Here is a 17,517-nt window from a genome sequence, read left to right on the forward strand (position 1 = left end):
TACCTGCACTGACAGCCATAGACGATCATAACCACTGCATCGGCGAAAATAAAATGGCCTGATTCATTACAGAAACGACACGGGTAGAATTTGCGAACGGCGTTAGGACTGTGGGCTGCAGAGTACCCTGTAGAAACGGAGCAGGCTCCTGCATCGCCCGGGAACAACGGACAATTGTGCTGTAGGCCCAGCATTGTCTTTTCTGTAAAGTGTTGTGCGCTGCTTATTACTGGTATGCACTGACTGTTGATTATTAATGTCGTTGGTCCTTGCACAAAACCAATCCGTACAACTAACCCAAAACACCGAGTGAAACTTTGTTAAGCCGATGATTTGAAATGCTTTCCCGTACAGAGCTCTTAACTGTTCTGACTGCACAGGATGCCACTGCATGTTAGCAACATGTTTATCCTTAAAGGCTTGGGGTTGTTTTTTCCTTCAATTTAAAAAACACAACACAACGTTGTTCTTGATGGTGGAGGGTACAAAAATGGTGGTGTTTTTCTCTGGTATCACAGCTGTGGTTTAATGTGGATGCAGACCTGGCAGTCACATTTACTGGTTAGGGTAAAAGCACACCTCCATGTTAAGGTAGGTATAGGGCCTTGAGAAGTCATAACACTTTTTTTACTTGTCAAGTGGAAACTTGTTTTAAAAATCACAGAAGTATTTTTTTCCCCCAATTAAAAGAATATTCCCATTGAGAAGTATTTCCATTAGATCTAGATGGTGAAACGTATTTTAAAAGTGTATTAATGTCTTCTAAATAGAGGCATTGGTTTTTGCATTATTTTGGTTTGGGTTTTTTTTTACTAGCTGGTGATTTGTTCAGCCGTTTTGCTCATCTGGAGCCAGTTCCAACCAGGAAGTTTGATGGTGACTGCACTTGCTGATGACCTGCACTAGCTAAAAGCACCTGGCACAGCCCAGGGTGCCCACAGTACTGCAGCTGCAGCTCTGCCTCTTCGTGCCTTTGCCTCCGGAGAAGGCCGGAGCTGGTGTCCTGAGCCTCGGCAGAGGAGCAGGGCTGCGGCAGGGCGCTATTCGCCTGCCTGGTGCCGTGAGAATTGCGAACGTGGGCCCAGCAACGAGAAACTCATCTCAGCCTTCTGCAGCCACTTGTCTCAGGGGGCCATTCTGCACCTGCCACTCCTTTTGACATCGTGGGCTCAAACTGTCACCTCTTCTCTGCGCGTCCTCCCCCACAGTGCCGATTTCTGACAGCAACGCCCTCTGAAACTCTTCGGGGAACTGTCTTTGCAGTTACCCCGACGCCGTTCTTCTTCCCGCGTTTGGGTGCCAGATGTGGCGTCCGAGTTAGTGACACCTCGGCACTTTCATGATACTCCTGACATTCTCTGGCCCATTGCTGGAAAGAACCTGTCGTGGAAGGCGAGTCTCGTGGGTTTTCTTTCCCAGCCGCCCGCCACGGACGAGGCGGGGACAGCCTGACCTGCCATAAAGGGCATAAACTCGCCGATCCCGCTGTAAGGCAGGTTCCCCGCTAACAGCGGTGTTCTCTTGGGCCAGGTGTGAGAGCCCAGGGCTGCGTGGGCACCACAACCGGCACGGTACAGCCCTGTGGGGCCCTCCGCGGGCCCTGCCCTCGGTGCGGGGCCGAGCAGTCTCCCTCCCGCCGGCGGTTAATGGCGCTACGCTGCTCCCCCTTCACCCCCGGTAGTGGTAGCCCGTGGCCGTCTGCGCTTGCGTTACTCCGATGCGCCCCACCCGCTTCCTGGCGGCGGGAGGCCGCGCCACCCGGAAGCATTTAGCGGCAACGGCCGGAAAGCGACGGGGGTTAGTTTCTGGTCGGACCCGCCGGGGCTGCACGCGCTTCCCGCCGTCCCGCCAGACGAGCAGCTCATGGCCTTCAACTTCGGGGCGACGGCGGGCGCCGGTGCCGCCAACCCGACCGGTGAGCGCGGAGGGTCCCGGCTGGGGGAGCCCCAACGGTCCTGGCCCCGCGCGCCCACCGCCCCGCACGTGACACGCAGCCCCCTCAGCGGCGGCGGGCCGCGCGCGCCAGCCCCCCTCAGCGCAGCCCCCTCAGCGGCGGCGGGCCGCGCGCGCCAGCCCCCCTCAGCGCAGCCCCCTCAGCGGCGGCGGGACGCGCGCGCCAGCCCCCCTCAGCGCAGCCCCCTCAGCGGCGGCGGGACGCGCGCGCCAGCCGCCCTCAGCGCAGCCCCCTCAGCGGCGGCGGGACGCGCGCGCCAGCCGCCCTCAGCGCAGCCCCCTCAGCGGCGGCGGGACGCCCGGTCCCCGTTGAGTCCAAAGCGCGGTGGGCTCGGCCGTACGGAGCTTTGGCAGGGCCGGGTGTGGCCGTCTCGCCTTTTCTCGGCGGAGCTCGGTGAGATGCGAGCTCCCCCGCTGATTGTCTCCCGCCCGCTTTCGGTCAAGCGCTGTCCCCTCCGTACGGGCCGGGTTTTGTTCGTTTTTTTTCTTCCTCCTGCCTGAACAGCTCGGTGCGGTGATGGCGGGTCCGTGTCGGGAGGCGTCCAAGGCTCGATCCTGCCGAAAGAAATGCGAGTTGCTCTTAGCGTGCCTGCGATATGGTGATGCACGGGGGTGCCTGGTAGATGCTGCCAGGTGACTCGGAGCATCCCTTTGGATTGCAGTGGTGTGTCTCGTTGAATGACATGCTCTTGGAAGTTCATTTTTGAGCAGCGTAAAAGACAGTGTTTAACTCGTTAAGGAAGAAGGTTTTTTTCCCCCTCTTGTTTTGCTGCTGTAAATTGACCGTTAGTCTTGGTGAAATATAAGCCAGAGCCCTCCTTACTGTTACTCAGTGAAGTAATTCTTTGTTGGCTCTGAAGAACTCCTTTGAACAGGGCTCATCTTCACTGCGGTTAGCCTGGGCTGTCCTGTGTGGCCTTTCACTCTGACGGGCTGGTTTAGACACAGGCTTTCTGGCCCCAACTTAAAGATAATCTCATGCTGCTTGTACACTGTTACAAGGTTTACAATAAACCTGTTATAAAAAAAACCTGTACAAGGTTTATTGTGCTCACAGACCAACATTAGAGGGAATTCTGGGATCACACCCCAGGCCTCCCTGTTGTCTGTCTGTCTGATGTGAACCTGTCTTCAGCTACTCCTGGGGAGGGAATCGGGGAGCCGCTGTATTACCTCATTTTTCTTAGCACTGAAAAACCTGGATGCATCAGGTAAGTCACCAGCGAACGCTGGAGTGGACAGAATGTAGCTCGAATAAGTCCACTCTATAATATTTGAGGCAGGCGTGGCCCGGAGTTGTATTTTGTCGTTATTCTGCTATCGTTGCTCATACGATGGTATGGTATTAGTGTGAAGATGGCTTATTCTTGCCTTCCTGATAGCTTAGGAAATAATTATGCTCCTGTCAGTGACACTAGTACAGATGCAGCTGTATCGGGCAATCTTAGGCAGTTAAAAATCACTCTTTAACGGGAATGTTGAATCACACGGATGTTTTCATGTGTAGCTTGGATGTAAGATGGGAAAAACTTAAGCTGCTTTGATTCAGTATGGTTGAAAAATAAGATGTTTACAGCAGTGATATGTAGGGAGGGTGGGTTAAACAGAACCGTCCTCTTTGTGTTCAATAAACAATGTCTAATGCCAGTTAATATCTTACTCTTGTTTTTAACTATGCTTGTCTTGTCTGTGGTGATGGAAAAGTATATTAGCTTTTCTTTCCTGAACTTACCTTTTACTTAGAACTAATGTTCACTTGCTCTTTTTCTGCTTCCCGCTTGTCAGGATTTGGTGGGCTTGAAACTACAAACTCTACTGCCAGTGGGTTTAATTTTGGGGGTTTCGGATTAACTGCTAATCCTGCAGTGAATTTTAATATTGGGAATTTCGGTGTTTCCACTACCTCAACTCCACCATTCAATTTTGGTAACAGTCTGGCAAGTGCAGGTAGATAACGCATAAATACTTGTTCTGTAATGAATGTTGATAGCAGGGGTCCAAGAATTACATTGCTAACTGAGAATCTGTGTTTAGTACTAATCTTCGTGTCCAGTGATAACTGGAGATAAAAGCTCTGACAGTGGAATGGGTTTGAGAGCCATAGGCTTGTAGGGATTTTTGCCTGTTAAATTCTCAAGAAACGGCTGTCAAGGAAAAATAACCACGCACTGAAATGGAAACGAATTGTGGCAACCTGCTGGTCTGGCCCAGTCGAAAATTAAGCCTGGGGTTACCTAGCCAAATGGCAAGCTCCGATCAGATCCAGGCGATCACAAACAATTGCAGAGCTGGTCCCTAGCACCTCGCTTCCTGACATGAGATTCTTGGACTACTGCAGTCATGTTTTTCATCTTCCCCTGTGTCTCCTCATTGGCCTTCCCTGGGCTCTCATGAATGCACCACACCTCAACGGTTTCTGTGGAGAAACAAATTTTATACGATCAGCATGAAATGAACAGCTCTCGCTGTGACCTCTGTTTCCTAAAAGCCGTTCTGCACCCTGAAACAATGCGCAGCCCAAGCTCTCGTTAAGAGATTCTCTGCGCTCCTGGGAGGGTCTCCTGCGCGATGGGTGCCCTGGGTATTGGTTTTGTTCGTGGCCCATGTAGATCCATCAGTTCTGAGCAATCGGCTGATACAACTTCAAGTTAAATCTTTTCCATTTTGTGTTGAAGTGCTTCACCCTATGGATTTCCAATCCTTTCACTGGGTAGAATTAACCCATGGGGTCTCGTTGCCGCTGCTCGTATAGGAATTATATTCATTCCACAGTGTCATTGCTCCCTGTGTTAGCGTACTCTTGCTTGTTTTGTGCACGAGGGATCTGCTTTTGGTTTTATTTGGTATGAGTGAATGCTGTTGGACTGTAGCTGAATTCGAACTACTCCAGAAGAGAGCTTGGATAGTTAATTTTTGTTAGCAGTGTGCACTCTTAGTCCTTTTTCAGGAAAGGATGGCTGCGTTTGCTGTGAGTACAAAACTGCCTAAGCATTGTGCGTTCTGATGGTGCTCCTGCTAGGGTTTCTCACTCGCTGGCAGGACTAAAGCCTGAACCTTACAGGGAACAACTTCTTACATCCACTCGCATTAAGTTGTTTGCTGAATGAAAATAAAATGCAGTTGCATGCCAGCTTTGGTTTAAGCATTTTATTTTGTGTGTCTACAGGAGGACAATAAGTGTGGTAGGTCTAAAGAAACTTTTATTGGTTTTGCTGTTGACATGCGAGTTACCAATGGCAGCATCTTTTTGACAAATCCTTTATAGCAGGCTGTCTGTCTTTGTTTGAACACAGGTAAAACCAGCTTGAAACAGAGAGCGCTTGGCTCTTCAGGACTGGTCAGAAGTCCCCAGGCTGCACCTTGGGCCAGTGGTGCGTTGTCACCACCGTAGCAGAGTTGGCATGGTGGCACCTGGCACCTGTGCAGCCTCTGCACTGGGAGGCTGTGCGGGCTGGTAGCACCTGGCTCAGCGCAGCCACCCTGTGTCGGGGCACCTCTTCGAAGGGGGCAGATGGGTTTCTTGGGGCTTTCTCTAGCACAGTGGAGCTCAGACCCTCACTCAGGTCTCCTCCTGCTAGCCAGCAGCTGGTTTTCCTGAAAAATCTGTGGAAGGCTGATTGCTTTTGCATCTGACTTCCTCTGATAGTGGTTGAAGCTCAAAAAGAGATTTAATGGGGAAGATGATAGGGAAACTAGGCTTTAAAAAAAAAAAAAAAAAAAAAAACCACACACCAAAACACACCCACACCTTGTGGGATTTTACCTGTGTGGAGAAAGAAGTTGTTGCTGTGGCAGCGGTTCCCAAGTAGGCACAGCAATTTGGTACACCCTAGCCTCAGGCTTTAGTTGATTTGTTTCTATTTTTGCTCTGAAGGGGTTAGGAATGTTTAAAAAGCTCACAAAAACGTCAGACCATTTATGAAACACTTAGCAACAACGTTGGCTAGAATTGTTCCTGAGAGTGAATCTAGAAATACTGTTACTAGTTGTGTCTGTCACTAAGGAAAGCACGTCCTGCTGGTAAAGGAACAGGCTGTTCGTGAACTGCTGCTTTTTTATTTGCTTTCTTGACACACCATAGATGTACTGGCTTTTTGGTTCGTGTCTTCTCCCTCATTTCCTCAGATGATGAACTCGATACCTGTGATCTATGTGAACTACATGCTTGTACCATAATACATCCATCTGTCAACATCTCTTCTCATAACACCCCCTGACGCGTGCGGTTTGTTGTCGTGTTCTGCACAGCTGCTGCTCACAACGTGCTGTCTGTCTCACTTGCAAACTTTGTTTGGTAGGTGCGTTTGGAGGATTCGGGACAACCACCACCACTGCAGCACCAGCATTTAGTTTTTCTGCTCCCACCAATACAGGCACTGGCGGTAAGAGAGCCCAAGAATGAAAGCATTTGCTTTAGAACAAACCGTAGGGCGTCAGCCCTTCACAGTAACGTTTTAGATTGTGCAGGCACTGTTCTTCTCTCTTTTTTTTTTTCTCAATCATTCTTTGCTTATTTCCCCAGGACTCTTTGGTGCTACCCAGAACAAAGGCTTTGGATTTGGTACTAGTTTTGGCACAGGAACTGGAACTGGCTTGGGTAGTGGGTTGGGAACCGGGCTAGGCTTTGGAGGCTTCGGTACCCAGCAGCAGCAGCAGAGCAGTAAGTATGGCCTTCTCTTGATTTAGCCCTTCCTTAGCCACAAAAGCCTAAGACTGCAACAGGCACACAAGTAGTGGGACAGAAGTGTGTTGTAAAAGGTGGCTGTTACACTTACCTCTTCACTGATGGAGCCTTGCCAGAGATTTGGCTTTTGAAATGCCTACAGTGGCAGCCCTTGCCTGTTATATCAGCTGGAGCTCAGGCAGGTTTCTGAGCTTCACCCACCAGTGTCTGACAATATTCACCCCTTTGGTTTGGCAGTGGCAGAAAGAGCAGGTAGAGTTGATGGCAGCATTACTAGAGAGGGAGGAAAACAGTGCTGGGTTTAGTTGAAATGTGAGTTGGATGGTGACCAGCTGCAGGCTTTGAGTCCGCTGCATTTATAATAACAGATCTGCCCTTCAGACTTAGATGTTGAAGGTGCCAGATGATGTCATGGGTCAATATAGATGTCTTGCTTAAAAAAAATAGAAAAAAATATTTTTCTTCGAACTCAGCATTCAGGAACTTCTGTTGCTGATGAAGATTGGGTGTAAAAAGACATTTTTGAAAAACATCTGCCTTTTATTTATTTATTTATTCTGTGCATTTATTTTTCTTCTCAAAATGTGCAGAGTGATACCGATGATAGGCAGATGGTATGTGCTAGCAAGCGAGTCCCTCTTGTCTAGTAAAGGAGTTCATTTGTTTTTCTTGATCCAACGCAGCATTAGGAAGCGGTTTGTTCAGCCAGCCTGCTCAGACACCTGCCCAGTCAAACCAGCTCATCAATACAGCCAGTGCCCTCTCGGCTCCGACACTCCTAGGAGATGAGAGGGATGCTATTTTGGCAAAATGGAACCAGCTTCAGGCCTTCTGGGGAACAGGCAAGGGGTACTTCAACAATAACATCGCTCCAGTGGAGTTCACGCAGGAAAACCCCTTTTGCAGATTTAAGGTACGGAATTGTTCAGCTGCTCACAAACAGTTCTGGAGCAGTTATTCTGCGGGCTGAGTGAGTGTCTCATGAGTGTTAAATCAGGTTTTGTTACGTGAAGGGTATTCCAAAACAGCTTTTTTCCAGGTAAGGTACACAGTTCTGATGTGTGCTAATGAAAAGGTGTGAAGTTGTGTCGATGCTGGAAATCTGGGTGTTGGTGAGGTGCTGGCTAGGGAGTGCGTATGTGGATCATGCCAGTAACCTGTTCCTGTGATAGCATTCCGGCTAATGTGTGCGTGGTCGGTTGGAGCCTATCTCTGGAGCTGAATTTGAATGTGTATTTGTTTAGGTTGCAGTATTAGAAAAACTATTTAAAATAACCTTCACATCTGAAAGAAACTGTTGACATCTGGAATAAGAACTTCAGGGTCCTTCTCCATTTTTTTTTTGCCTACATTAGAAAAACCCTCCATGAACCTGGCCCGTGCACACTGTTTTAAGTACACCAGCCTTCAGCTTGCTCCTGCCTTTATCCTTGCCAGAGCTAAAGCTGACTCCATGCCCTGTATGATATCGTCAGCGTTCCAGATCTTGCTTCTCATGTCAACAAAGAATATGTAGCTCTTCATCGTCCCCAAATCTCACACCTGCTGATTTGCTTGCTAAGCTTCAGACCTGAAAGTGGATTTGGGTCAGGCATGGTGATAGCCTCCTTTCCCAAGCTGATTCTTTGAAATGCAGATTTTCTAACCTGAATGTAGGTTAATACCTAATTAAGAGTAGTTTTGATTATGCACATCATGACACTTCTGTAAAACCTTTGCAGCAACTGAGTGCCTGCGTAGCAAACGTTTGGCTTCTGTTGCGTTACCTTTTTAGGCGTTACCTCGACTATTTTGTTGATAATGGATCTGAAAGCTTACTTTCTTGTAAGTTGTTGCCTGAAATGGGTTTAGGGTTTTCTGGGCTTTGAAAAATTGCCAAGTAGTAGTTGTGTGATGCAAAATTGGGTATTTTAGTGTTTCATTTACCAAGAGGGAAGTTTTCCTTCTGCCACATACTGGGTTTACTTCCATCCCTGTGACTTGAGTGTTAGGAATGCCATTCTGAATTCACCTACCTGAAGTACTGAAAAGCTCGGTGTATGCCAGCAATGGCGGGTGCCTAAGAAAAATAGCGGAGAAGTTGGTAGCATGGGTATCGGAGCAAAGTGTCGTAAGGCAGCTTGGTTGGTTGCCTCTGTAAACATCAGGCATCTGATAAGAATGAAGCATGAACTTGCACAAGGGGAAGGGTGCAAGTCACCCACCCACATGCAGTGTCAGGGCCTTAAAAAGCACACACTGTCCAACATATCACCAGGGATGCATTGGTGCGACAGTTCATAGGCAAGATGAGATGACAACTGCCACTCTGCTTTTGCTTATAATGAGTTAATAGTTCAGATCTTCCTTCCGAGTCATGTGGCGCCAACAGGGGTTTTGAAGTGGAAAGCATGCTGTTACTTAGCCCAGATGGCAGCAAGTGTTCCTGTATTAGGTCACAGTGTTGAATTCAACATCTAACCTTACTGCGGCTTTGTCGCAGCAAGGACAAAGATAACATTAAACTTTATAAGCACTTGTACAAAAACTCCATGGCCCTTGCTGACACAAGGAAAACTGGCTGTCCCAAAATCTTGTGTAAGCCTTACTTGATGCCTGTCTTAGCTAGTAGAAATATACCATGTCCATGTTTTGACCAGCAAATTGTCTGGATCTGCAGTAGGAAAATGACAAGAAATCCATACAGATTTATGGTTGGCTTTTCTTTCAGTTAGGTTCTGTCAGTAACTATTTTTCATTCAGATATCTGGAAATGCAATGGTGTAAAACTCTTCTGGAACTCTAGTAATTTTTCTGTATTAAAGTCTGGTCCTCTGGTTCCTTTTGCAACTTAGAAAAAGTGTAAATTTGTAAAATGTTCTTGATTGACATCAGCTGTGAAGTAGCATAAATACCCTGCTGAGCTGGCATCTCCCAGTCCATCTTTGTTGTTTTTTTTTTTTTAAGGTGGGGAATGGATACTTAGGGAATTTGCGTGAAAATCTGAACTGTTTTGAAAGCTACTTTACTGGTGGCCTTGTGAGAGAACTTTTTAAAAGGGGATTGATTTTATGTTTCTGCATCTCTGAATATGTTGTAACTGAAATTTTGAAACAGTTGCTCTAAAAACTGAGGGGTTTAGCCCCCGCCCTCCCCCCCCCCCCCCCCCCCTTAATTCCACATAGGTATGCTTTTGCTAAGTAATACATATATATCCCCAGCTTTTGTTTGTTCATTTGCAGGCTGTGGGTTACAGTTTAATGCCCAACAACAAAGATGAAGATGGCCTCGTGGTCTTGGTCTTTAACAGAAAAGAAACAGATATTCGAAGCCAGCAGCAGCAGCTTGTAGAATCACTACACAAAATTCTGGGAGGAAACCAGACCCTCACTGTCAACGTAGAAGGTGTTAAAACGATGCCAGATGACCAGTATGTGAACTTTACACAGTTTTGCTTTTTTGTCCAGTATTGTGTGTTAGAAAGGGTTGGCGCTTAGTCCACTCTGTCTCCCTTTCTCCTTGATGTTACATCTGTTCATCCTGAATTTGATTTCATGTCTCTCATTCTTAAGGTGTTAAGTCCACTATCTTTCTTATGTACGTTACTTGCTTTTGCTGAGGACCTCAGTTCAGGAAATGGGCTTCTCCAGACTCTGCTCAGCAACAAAAATTGGAGATGAGGGTGCTAACCATGAGGGTGGAATAAATGCTTAGTGTTTTAGGAGCCATGAGGTATTCTTCACTTGGCCATGTGTAAGGTGGAAGGGCACTGGGGTGTGTAGTAACAGTGTCTTTGCAGTGTCCTGTATTGCAAATGTCTGTTTCGGTGGGAAGGCTGTTCCAAGGCTAGTTGAGCTGGCTCCTTCTGCCTGTATTATGTCAGCGTGCTGTCTGCTTTGACTTGTCTGGGGGCCTCAGGGTAGGCTGCCCGAAGTACTGCAGCATACTGACATTTCTTCTTACTTTCCCACAGCTTGTTCGTTCTGTTTTAAAACCCAAAGGATTTAGGTTATTCTTAATGTAGGACTAGCATCACCATGTAATTTGGTGGTTAAAACTGGGGGGAGGATAATTTTGTAAGGTGTTGACAGCTTTTCTCTTTCTGCCTTGCTGCATAAACCCTGCATTTGCTGGTACTTTGTATCTCAGTTAGCTAAGGGAAGTTAACAGGTAGCTGGGAGAAGTGGTAACTTGGATTTAGGGTTGTTCTTCATTGTGTTAGTTTCTATGCGCTGCTGACCCTTTCCTGACAGTACATGTTTTGTCTTGCTCAGGACAGAGGTGATCATTTATGTTGTTGAGCGCTCGCCCAACGGCACTTCGAGGAGAGTTCCCGCAACGACCCTCTACGCCCACTTTGAACAAGCCAACATAAAATCATCCCTGCAGCAGCTGGGGGTCAGCCTCTCCATGGCCAGAACAGAGCTGTCCCCGGCACAAGTCAAACAGCTCCTGCAGAACCCTCCTGCCGGTGTGTGGTCTGGGGCTGCGTGGGGGCACGGTTGGGGCTCTCTTGGGTCTCTGGGAAAAATGCAGGTGTCAGCCCACTGGAAAACACCTTTTAAAACTACAGGAGTTTCCAAGGTGCTACGACATGTTAACGTAGTGATTTTAATTACAGCCAGTTTTCCTACTGAAGTACAATATAGTCTACCAAGACAGTTACGATTTATGGTAACACGCCACACAATACCATACTATATGATTTAGCCATCATAAATCACTTCAACTTATCCAATTAAAAAAAAAAGTTACCTATCAGAATAATCACGTCCTAAATTCACTTCCTAGTTTTCAGAAGAGTCACTTAACCTGTACATGTGGCCATGGATAGTGTATATACAGCTTGGTTTTAGACTACTTAAGTGCTGTTCATGCCGTTTTGTAGGAGAATTGTAGCTCATTCTCTATGTCCCCCGTAGTACTTGCAGTGAACTCCCTGCAGTGGGTCTGGTAAAGCAGCCTGTGGTTTCCAGCAGACAACACGTAGCATGTAAAACAAGACCATAGCGTTTAAAAACACAGCAAAGGTTCTGATCTCTGGATTGAGAGAAGAACTTGGCTTACTCTTTCAGAGAACTGAGACAAGCAGCAGCAGACAACGCAGAGACAATGCGGCAGCACTGGGAAGAACTGTTTGCTCTGTGCACACACAGCTTGGCTTTCTTTAGTGTCAGAGGTGCATCTTAAGGGCTGTGTAACAATGGTTGGGCACAGCTTGTTAGTCCATGACTGAGAAGGAAGCTGAGTTTGTAGGCTGGCTAGTCAAGCAGTAAGATGTGCAAGAAGAGGTGTTAGTGCGGAGCTCTAGAGAAGCAGTCACACCCGGAGAGATGAGGTTTGCTGTAAAGACAATGGGTTTTATCAGGAATGACCTGGAGTCTTGTGCGGTGAAGAACGTTGTGGCAGCTGGCTGTTCTGGTCTCCTCTTCAATCTGGGCTGAAACTGTTATATTACCAGCGCTTTTTTTTTTTTCTTCTTTTTGGCATTTCTCTGTCTGTCCAGCAAGTTGGTTGCTTCCCTGTCGGTGTTGCCATTTTTTTCCCCTAGCATACCTGGTTATGTGCATTTCATAGACTGATCTGATTTGCAGTGGGGTTTGGAGAATGCAATAGCTTGTGTCGCGATGTTGCTGTACGTGTACAATTAGACTGCTTTTATTTTACATAATTACCTGATGAAGCAGTTCATGGCAAAACAAGCAACTGTTCTGTCAACAGATAAAATCCTTAGACAAATCCTGTTAGGAACCATGATAATTCCTGCTGGGATTATTTTGCCAACTGGTTTGGTACTTCAATGACTTAATTACTGATTTTTAAATATTTTTTTTTTAATACAATAAGCAGCTTGAAGAGGAAGGGTGACCCAAGCGTAGCATATGGTGGAAACAATAGGAATTTTTCTCCTCGAAGTATGGATGGTCAGATTTGATGGCCTGTGGCTTGTTCCTTTCCCATGCTTTCAAAACAGAAGTGCTTGACAGCCTTTCGGATTGAACTTACTGCCACAGTCCAGGACCAAGAAGTACCCTTGTTTAATTAACCTTAGTCATTCAGATTAGCGTAGTTCATGGCGTTTGTATATTTCCAAGTATTTTTCCTGCTTAACAGATGTAAGATATGGTATCTATTCATACTAAAATCTTGTTTGTTTTTTCTAAGGTGTTGATCCTATTATATGGGAACAAGCCAAAGTAGATAATCCTGATCCTGACAAGTAAGTCTGATTGTCTGAGTATTACGAAAAGACTTGGAAAGGGGAGAAATATGTAATATCGTGTAGTACCCTTCAGGTGACTTATAAGAAACTTCTGAGAGAATAACTTTGCCAGGTGCTGATCTCATTTGAAGCAGTGAGGATTACTAGAAATGCTCGTCTAATCCCTTTACCCATTTAGGCGCTTAAGGGTTGGTAGGATTAAGAACCTTACTTGAGTTACTTGAAGTTGTGGTGTCCTCCGTGATATGGACTAGTTATTGTGACTTGCTTTTGCAACTGGTAGGGTTTTTTTTCCCCTTTATTCCTGCAGCTGAAAGTGATGTACCCTTGTATCCTCCAGTGGTTACAGATAACTTAGGCTGATTTCTGTATGAAAAAGGAAGGCTTTGTTAGGAATAGTGAGGACTATAGAACTTAGCAAAACAAGATATATTTGTTGTAATTAATAATGTAATATTATATTTTAAATGTATAATATTATAGTAGACCTTAATTTATAATAGGCCAAGATTATCTGTGACTTTAGGTTATATTCATAATTATTAATCCATACCACATGTCTAACAAAAATGTGTGGTAAGAAATATTTGTGTTGTAGGCTTATTCCTGTGCCAATGGTGGGTTTCAAGGAACTACTGAGAAGATTGAAGGTCCAAGATCAGATGACCAAACAGCATCAAACTCGATTAGATGTAAGGTTTCTCATGTTTATCACGACTGCTTGCTGTTGACAGAGGATGTGCTATTAAATGAGCTTCCCCGTGTGCCTCCTGGGTGTTGAAAACTGAAACTGGAACCATGTGCGTGGGGCTGTGACTCTTTATCACTATTTTTTAAAATATTCCCGAACTTTATTTTTTGGCCAAACACTGAGCAGTGCATTTTAGCCTTTGGGTTTTTTTCAGGTTCAAGCTTGCTGTGTTGTTACAGGCTAATTCAAACCAGGTGAATTAAGTTGCACTGGCACAAGAAAATAAATAGAAACCAGAACGGTAGAGGTTTAGCAAAAAGCTTTCTGAAGGCATCTTTGGCGAGGACACTAAGTTGCTGGACTGTTTTGAAACTCCTGGTTTGAAATCAGGACTAGTGTGTTCTGTTAACCAGAAACTCTTGGGGCTTCCAACTGACTCTATCTCCTTTGCAGATAATATCAGAAGATATCAGTGAGCTGCAGAAAAACCAAACAACCACCATGGCAAAAATTGCACAGTACAAAAGGAAACTGATGGCGCTTTCTCACAGAACGTTACAGGTAACATGGATCGTCTAAATAACTCGTGCTGACACGCAGCCTAGTGCCAGATGGGAAACCGAGAGGGGGCAGGATGACCTGCGCGATCTTGTGCATGGGCAGTGTTGAAAATGAAATTCTGGCTTCATCTAAATTGTATTGATTTACATAACAGGCAGAGCTGTCAGGGGAAGCTTCAGATGGGCAGCATGTCTGATGACTTTGGGAACCTTGTCTTTTACTTAGTCAGAAGCTGTGGGACTGTCATGAGGTCTCCGCACTGTCGTGAGGTCTCAGAGCAGCAGACTAAACAGCAGAAGAAATCTGATGAGCGATGTGCAGGAGGAAGGGCAAGAAGACCTGTGGCTGGGCTACTGGGGAAAGAGATGGGGAAAGTCTTCTCTAACGAACCTCAAAGGCTTCTTTTGTAGGTGTTAATAAAGCAGGAGATCCAAAGGAAAAGCGGTTATGCCATTCAAGCAGACGAAGAGCAGCTTCGTGTACAGTTAGATACAATTCAGTGTGAACTTAACGCACCTACGCAGTTCAAGGTGAGTGGTTAATAGAACTTTGCCAGCAACTCTCTTTTCCTCACAAAAGAATGTAAGTTTTCCAAACCATGCGTAGTATAATTTGCTGTGCAAAGCTTTCAGAAGAGAAGTCCAGCAGTGATAGTAGGTTGTAGCAGCATGCTCTTTGCTGCATGACTGATAGGTATTTAAGTAGTTTTGAATTCGTGGAAGTGTTGGAGTTGCCTGCCCTTTGCATGTCTTTCAAAAAAAAAAAAAAGAAAATTACAAATGGAATGAGGGGCAATGCTTCCTGCCCTGGTGACTGGAGGAGTACTCCATGCTGGAGCTCTGACAGATGTACGTGAGGTGCATTTGATTTAAGCCTGTTTCTCTTCCCAGGGCAGACTGAATGAGCTCATGTCCCAAATTAGGATGCAAAACCACTTTGGAGCGGTGCGGGCAGAAGAGCGCTATTACATAGATGCAGATCTCTTAAGGGAAATCAAGCAAGTAAGTATTACTGGGTAGAATCCTGGGAGACTCTTTGAACTTTGTAACTTCAGCCAGCTACGCCCTAACTTGGCAGGTGTATCTAGAATGACATGGTTTGGTAATTGTTGATGAAGTCTTTTTCCCTGTTCTCAGTGACAGTGCATCTGGGTGTTGTGCAGAACCCCTCTATGCAGTTAGGCTATTAGTGCAGAAAACGCTGGTTTTTCTTCTTCCGAAGAGGTTATGTTGGGCTTTTCAGTGTGCCAAGGCCACCAGCTATGGCACATTTGAGAAATATGACTTAAAGCCTGTGAGGCTGGACTATGCTTATGTTGGTGTTTGAACACTCTGCAGCATCTGAAGCAGCAGCAAGAAGGCCTGAGTCACCTGATTAGCATTATAAAGGATGACTTGGAGGACATCAAACTTATAGAACATGGGCTGAACGAGAGCATTCCCATCAGAGGAGGAGTCTTCAGTTGACGTGGTGGATGCTGCTGGGCTTACACAGAACCTGTTATTTGAGTTCATGGTTCACCTTCCAAGGCTAAAACTGTTGAGGTAAAATAAAACACGTATCTTCTAGGAGCAATGGTATTTTGGCTATTACCTTTAGAATTAGTAAAGCCTCTTCTAAGCTTTTGAACTTGACCTTTGGAAGGTTTATATTTTATAAAGCTGTATATGCTTTAATAAAAGAAGGAAAACTGAATCTGTTCAGATGCTATTTACTATAAAACTATATGTACTATTGTACATTTTTTCTTTTTTCTTTTTTTTTTCCTTTTGTACAACAGCATTGTCTGAGAAGTGCAGTGCTGAAGAAATTGTTCCACTTGTGACTTGGTTTGTGGAAAGCTTAGCCAGCTTCCATGTTTTTGTCAAAACAATCAAGTAACATCATTATGTAAACAGCTAATTTAAATCATTACAGTTATGTATGTTGCTGTAACTGTGTCGGTCTCTGCAATACTGGTAGTTTACTGGGGCAAGCTGCAAGAAGTTGGTGTTTCCAGTTTCTGTTCTTCCTTTGGACTGCAAGGATCTGAAGGTTATGTTTTTATTACTTTACGTATATAAATTATACAAAGCTTTGCTGCCCCTTAAATAACAACGGAATGTCTAGACATTGTCTTCTGCCTTTTTTTAATTGCCAGAGAATAATAAATTCAGTCTGACTTTGTAATAACTTCTGCATGGTGTTGAGTCTTCCTCAGCTACATCAGCAAAGCAGTGAAACCATGAACAGCTCCAGGTGCCTGAACTGCACTCTCCTTCTGGTACTGCAGGTTACAGGCTGTCACAACCCCTGCCCCAGCGCTGCTTGGCAGCCTCTGTCCCCAAACTAAAAGCCAGGGTCACATCCCTTACATACTGTCTGGTACCAGGTACTGCAGAGCAGGTGGCTGCTACATGCGTTGGAGAGCCAGCTTCCCCCTGCCCCGTTACCTTGTTATAAAAGTCACTGAAAATAACAGACAAAAATACATTATTCTGGTACAGCAGAAACAGCTTAAGCACGGTAGAGACAGAATCATTTTGTTAGTTAGCCCCACACAAAAAAAATTCCATTCATAAAATTTGAATGAAAAATAGGAATACAGCCTCAGCATGCTAGAGCCTGTATTGTGCATTTGAAAGAGTATTTTTGGAAGCCTGGTTCCATTACAGTTGAAAAAAAGTGTATGTGGAACTCAAATTAAGGGGGGAAAGGGTTAGTTTATTTTTGGAAACATGGTTCCAATTAATGTAATACCTCAAATGTGCCCTACAGGCTCTAGCAGGATCTCTTCTAAGAAGTCAAATGAGGCCAGAATTCTCTTTTTCAAGGGCCGGGGTAGCACTCTTAAGTGAAGTCTTCAGCCATCGTGCCCCAGCTGCATGTTTGAGGTAAATACATACAAGGGTTTTTTCTTTGCAAACACTTCAACGCCCCCCCCACCTTGCTTTTGTGAGCTGCAGTTGTACCATGCTTGGAAAATACCTTGAACATGCAGCACTGGCACTGTAGCAGGGGGCTACTCGATCTACTACCCTGGTCTTTGAAAAAGAAGTGGTCTCAATAGCTCTCCTAAAAAAAAAAAAAAAAAAAAAAGCCCCCTCGCTAGAGACAGTTTTGCATCTTTGAGATGGATCATTTCTTCAAAGTGATGCTCCACTGTAGCTTCAACCTTACAGAACAAACCACAGCAAAGGAGCAAGGGAGGGGAAGGAGGTATTGGCACTGCAGCAGCACTGCTCCTAACAGTTGACAAACTAGAGAAGGCATGAACAGCCCAGAAACAGTGATCTGGAAAAAACTGTTTATTGAAAGCAGTTGCTACCCGGTTAAAACATTGCCTACAAGAAATACCTTTACTTCCATTTTACTATGCTTAAATAGACCTGTAACATTTCAGCATATGTGTTGACAAGATAAACTAAGTTGCATCTTCCCTTTGAG

At 45.5% G+C, this 17,517-nt stretch overlaps 1 protein-coding gene across 5 annotated transcripts; it reads left to right on the top strand.

Moving 5' to 3' along the window:
- The first annotated feature begins 1,863 nt into the window (after window positions 1-1,863).
- Window positions 1,864-15,786, top strand: NUP54 (nucleoporin 54). 5 transcript variants are annotated; one of them, XM_086464001.1, is made up of 13 exons: window positions 1,864-1,915; window positions 3,739-3,900; window positions 6,252-6,335; window positions 6,476-6,613; window positions 7,321-7,550; window positions 9,859-10,046; window positions 10,891-11,087; window positions 12,782-12,836; window positions 13,438-13,531; window positions 13,984-14,091; window positions 14,502-14,621; window positions 14,982-15,092; window positions 15,429-15,786. In XM_086464001.1, exons 1-13 carry the CDS (start codon window positions 1,864-1,866, stop codon window positions 15,555-15,557), a joined length of 1,668 nt encoding a protein of 555 aa, XP_086320127.1. In that variant the 3' UTR covers window positions 15,558-15,786. The 5 variants fall into 5 exon arrangements, with proteins under 5 accessions (XP_086320127.1, XP_086320128.1, XP_086320129.1 ...); XM_086464002.1 differs by having other exon boundaries at window positions 6,476-6,610; XM_086464003.1 differs by lacking the exon at window positions 3,739-3,900 and adding an exon at window positions 5,962-5,973.
- Window positions 15,787-17,517: the final 1,731 nt, after the last annotated feature.

The sequence above is a fragment of the Leptosomus discolor genome, chromosome 4, assembly GCF_034619465.1.
Source record: "Leptosomus discolor isolate bLepDis1 chromosome 4, bLepDis1.hap2, whole genome shotgun sequence".
NCBI lineage: Eukaryota > Metazoa > Chordata > Aves > Leptosomiformes > Leptosomidae > Leptosomus > Leptosomus discolor.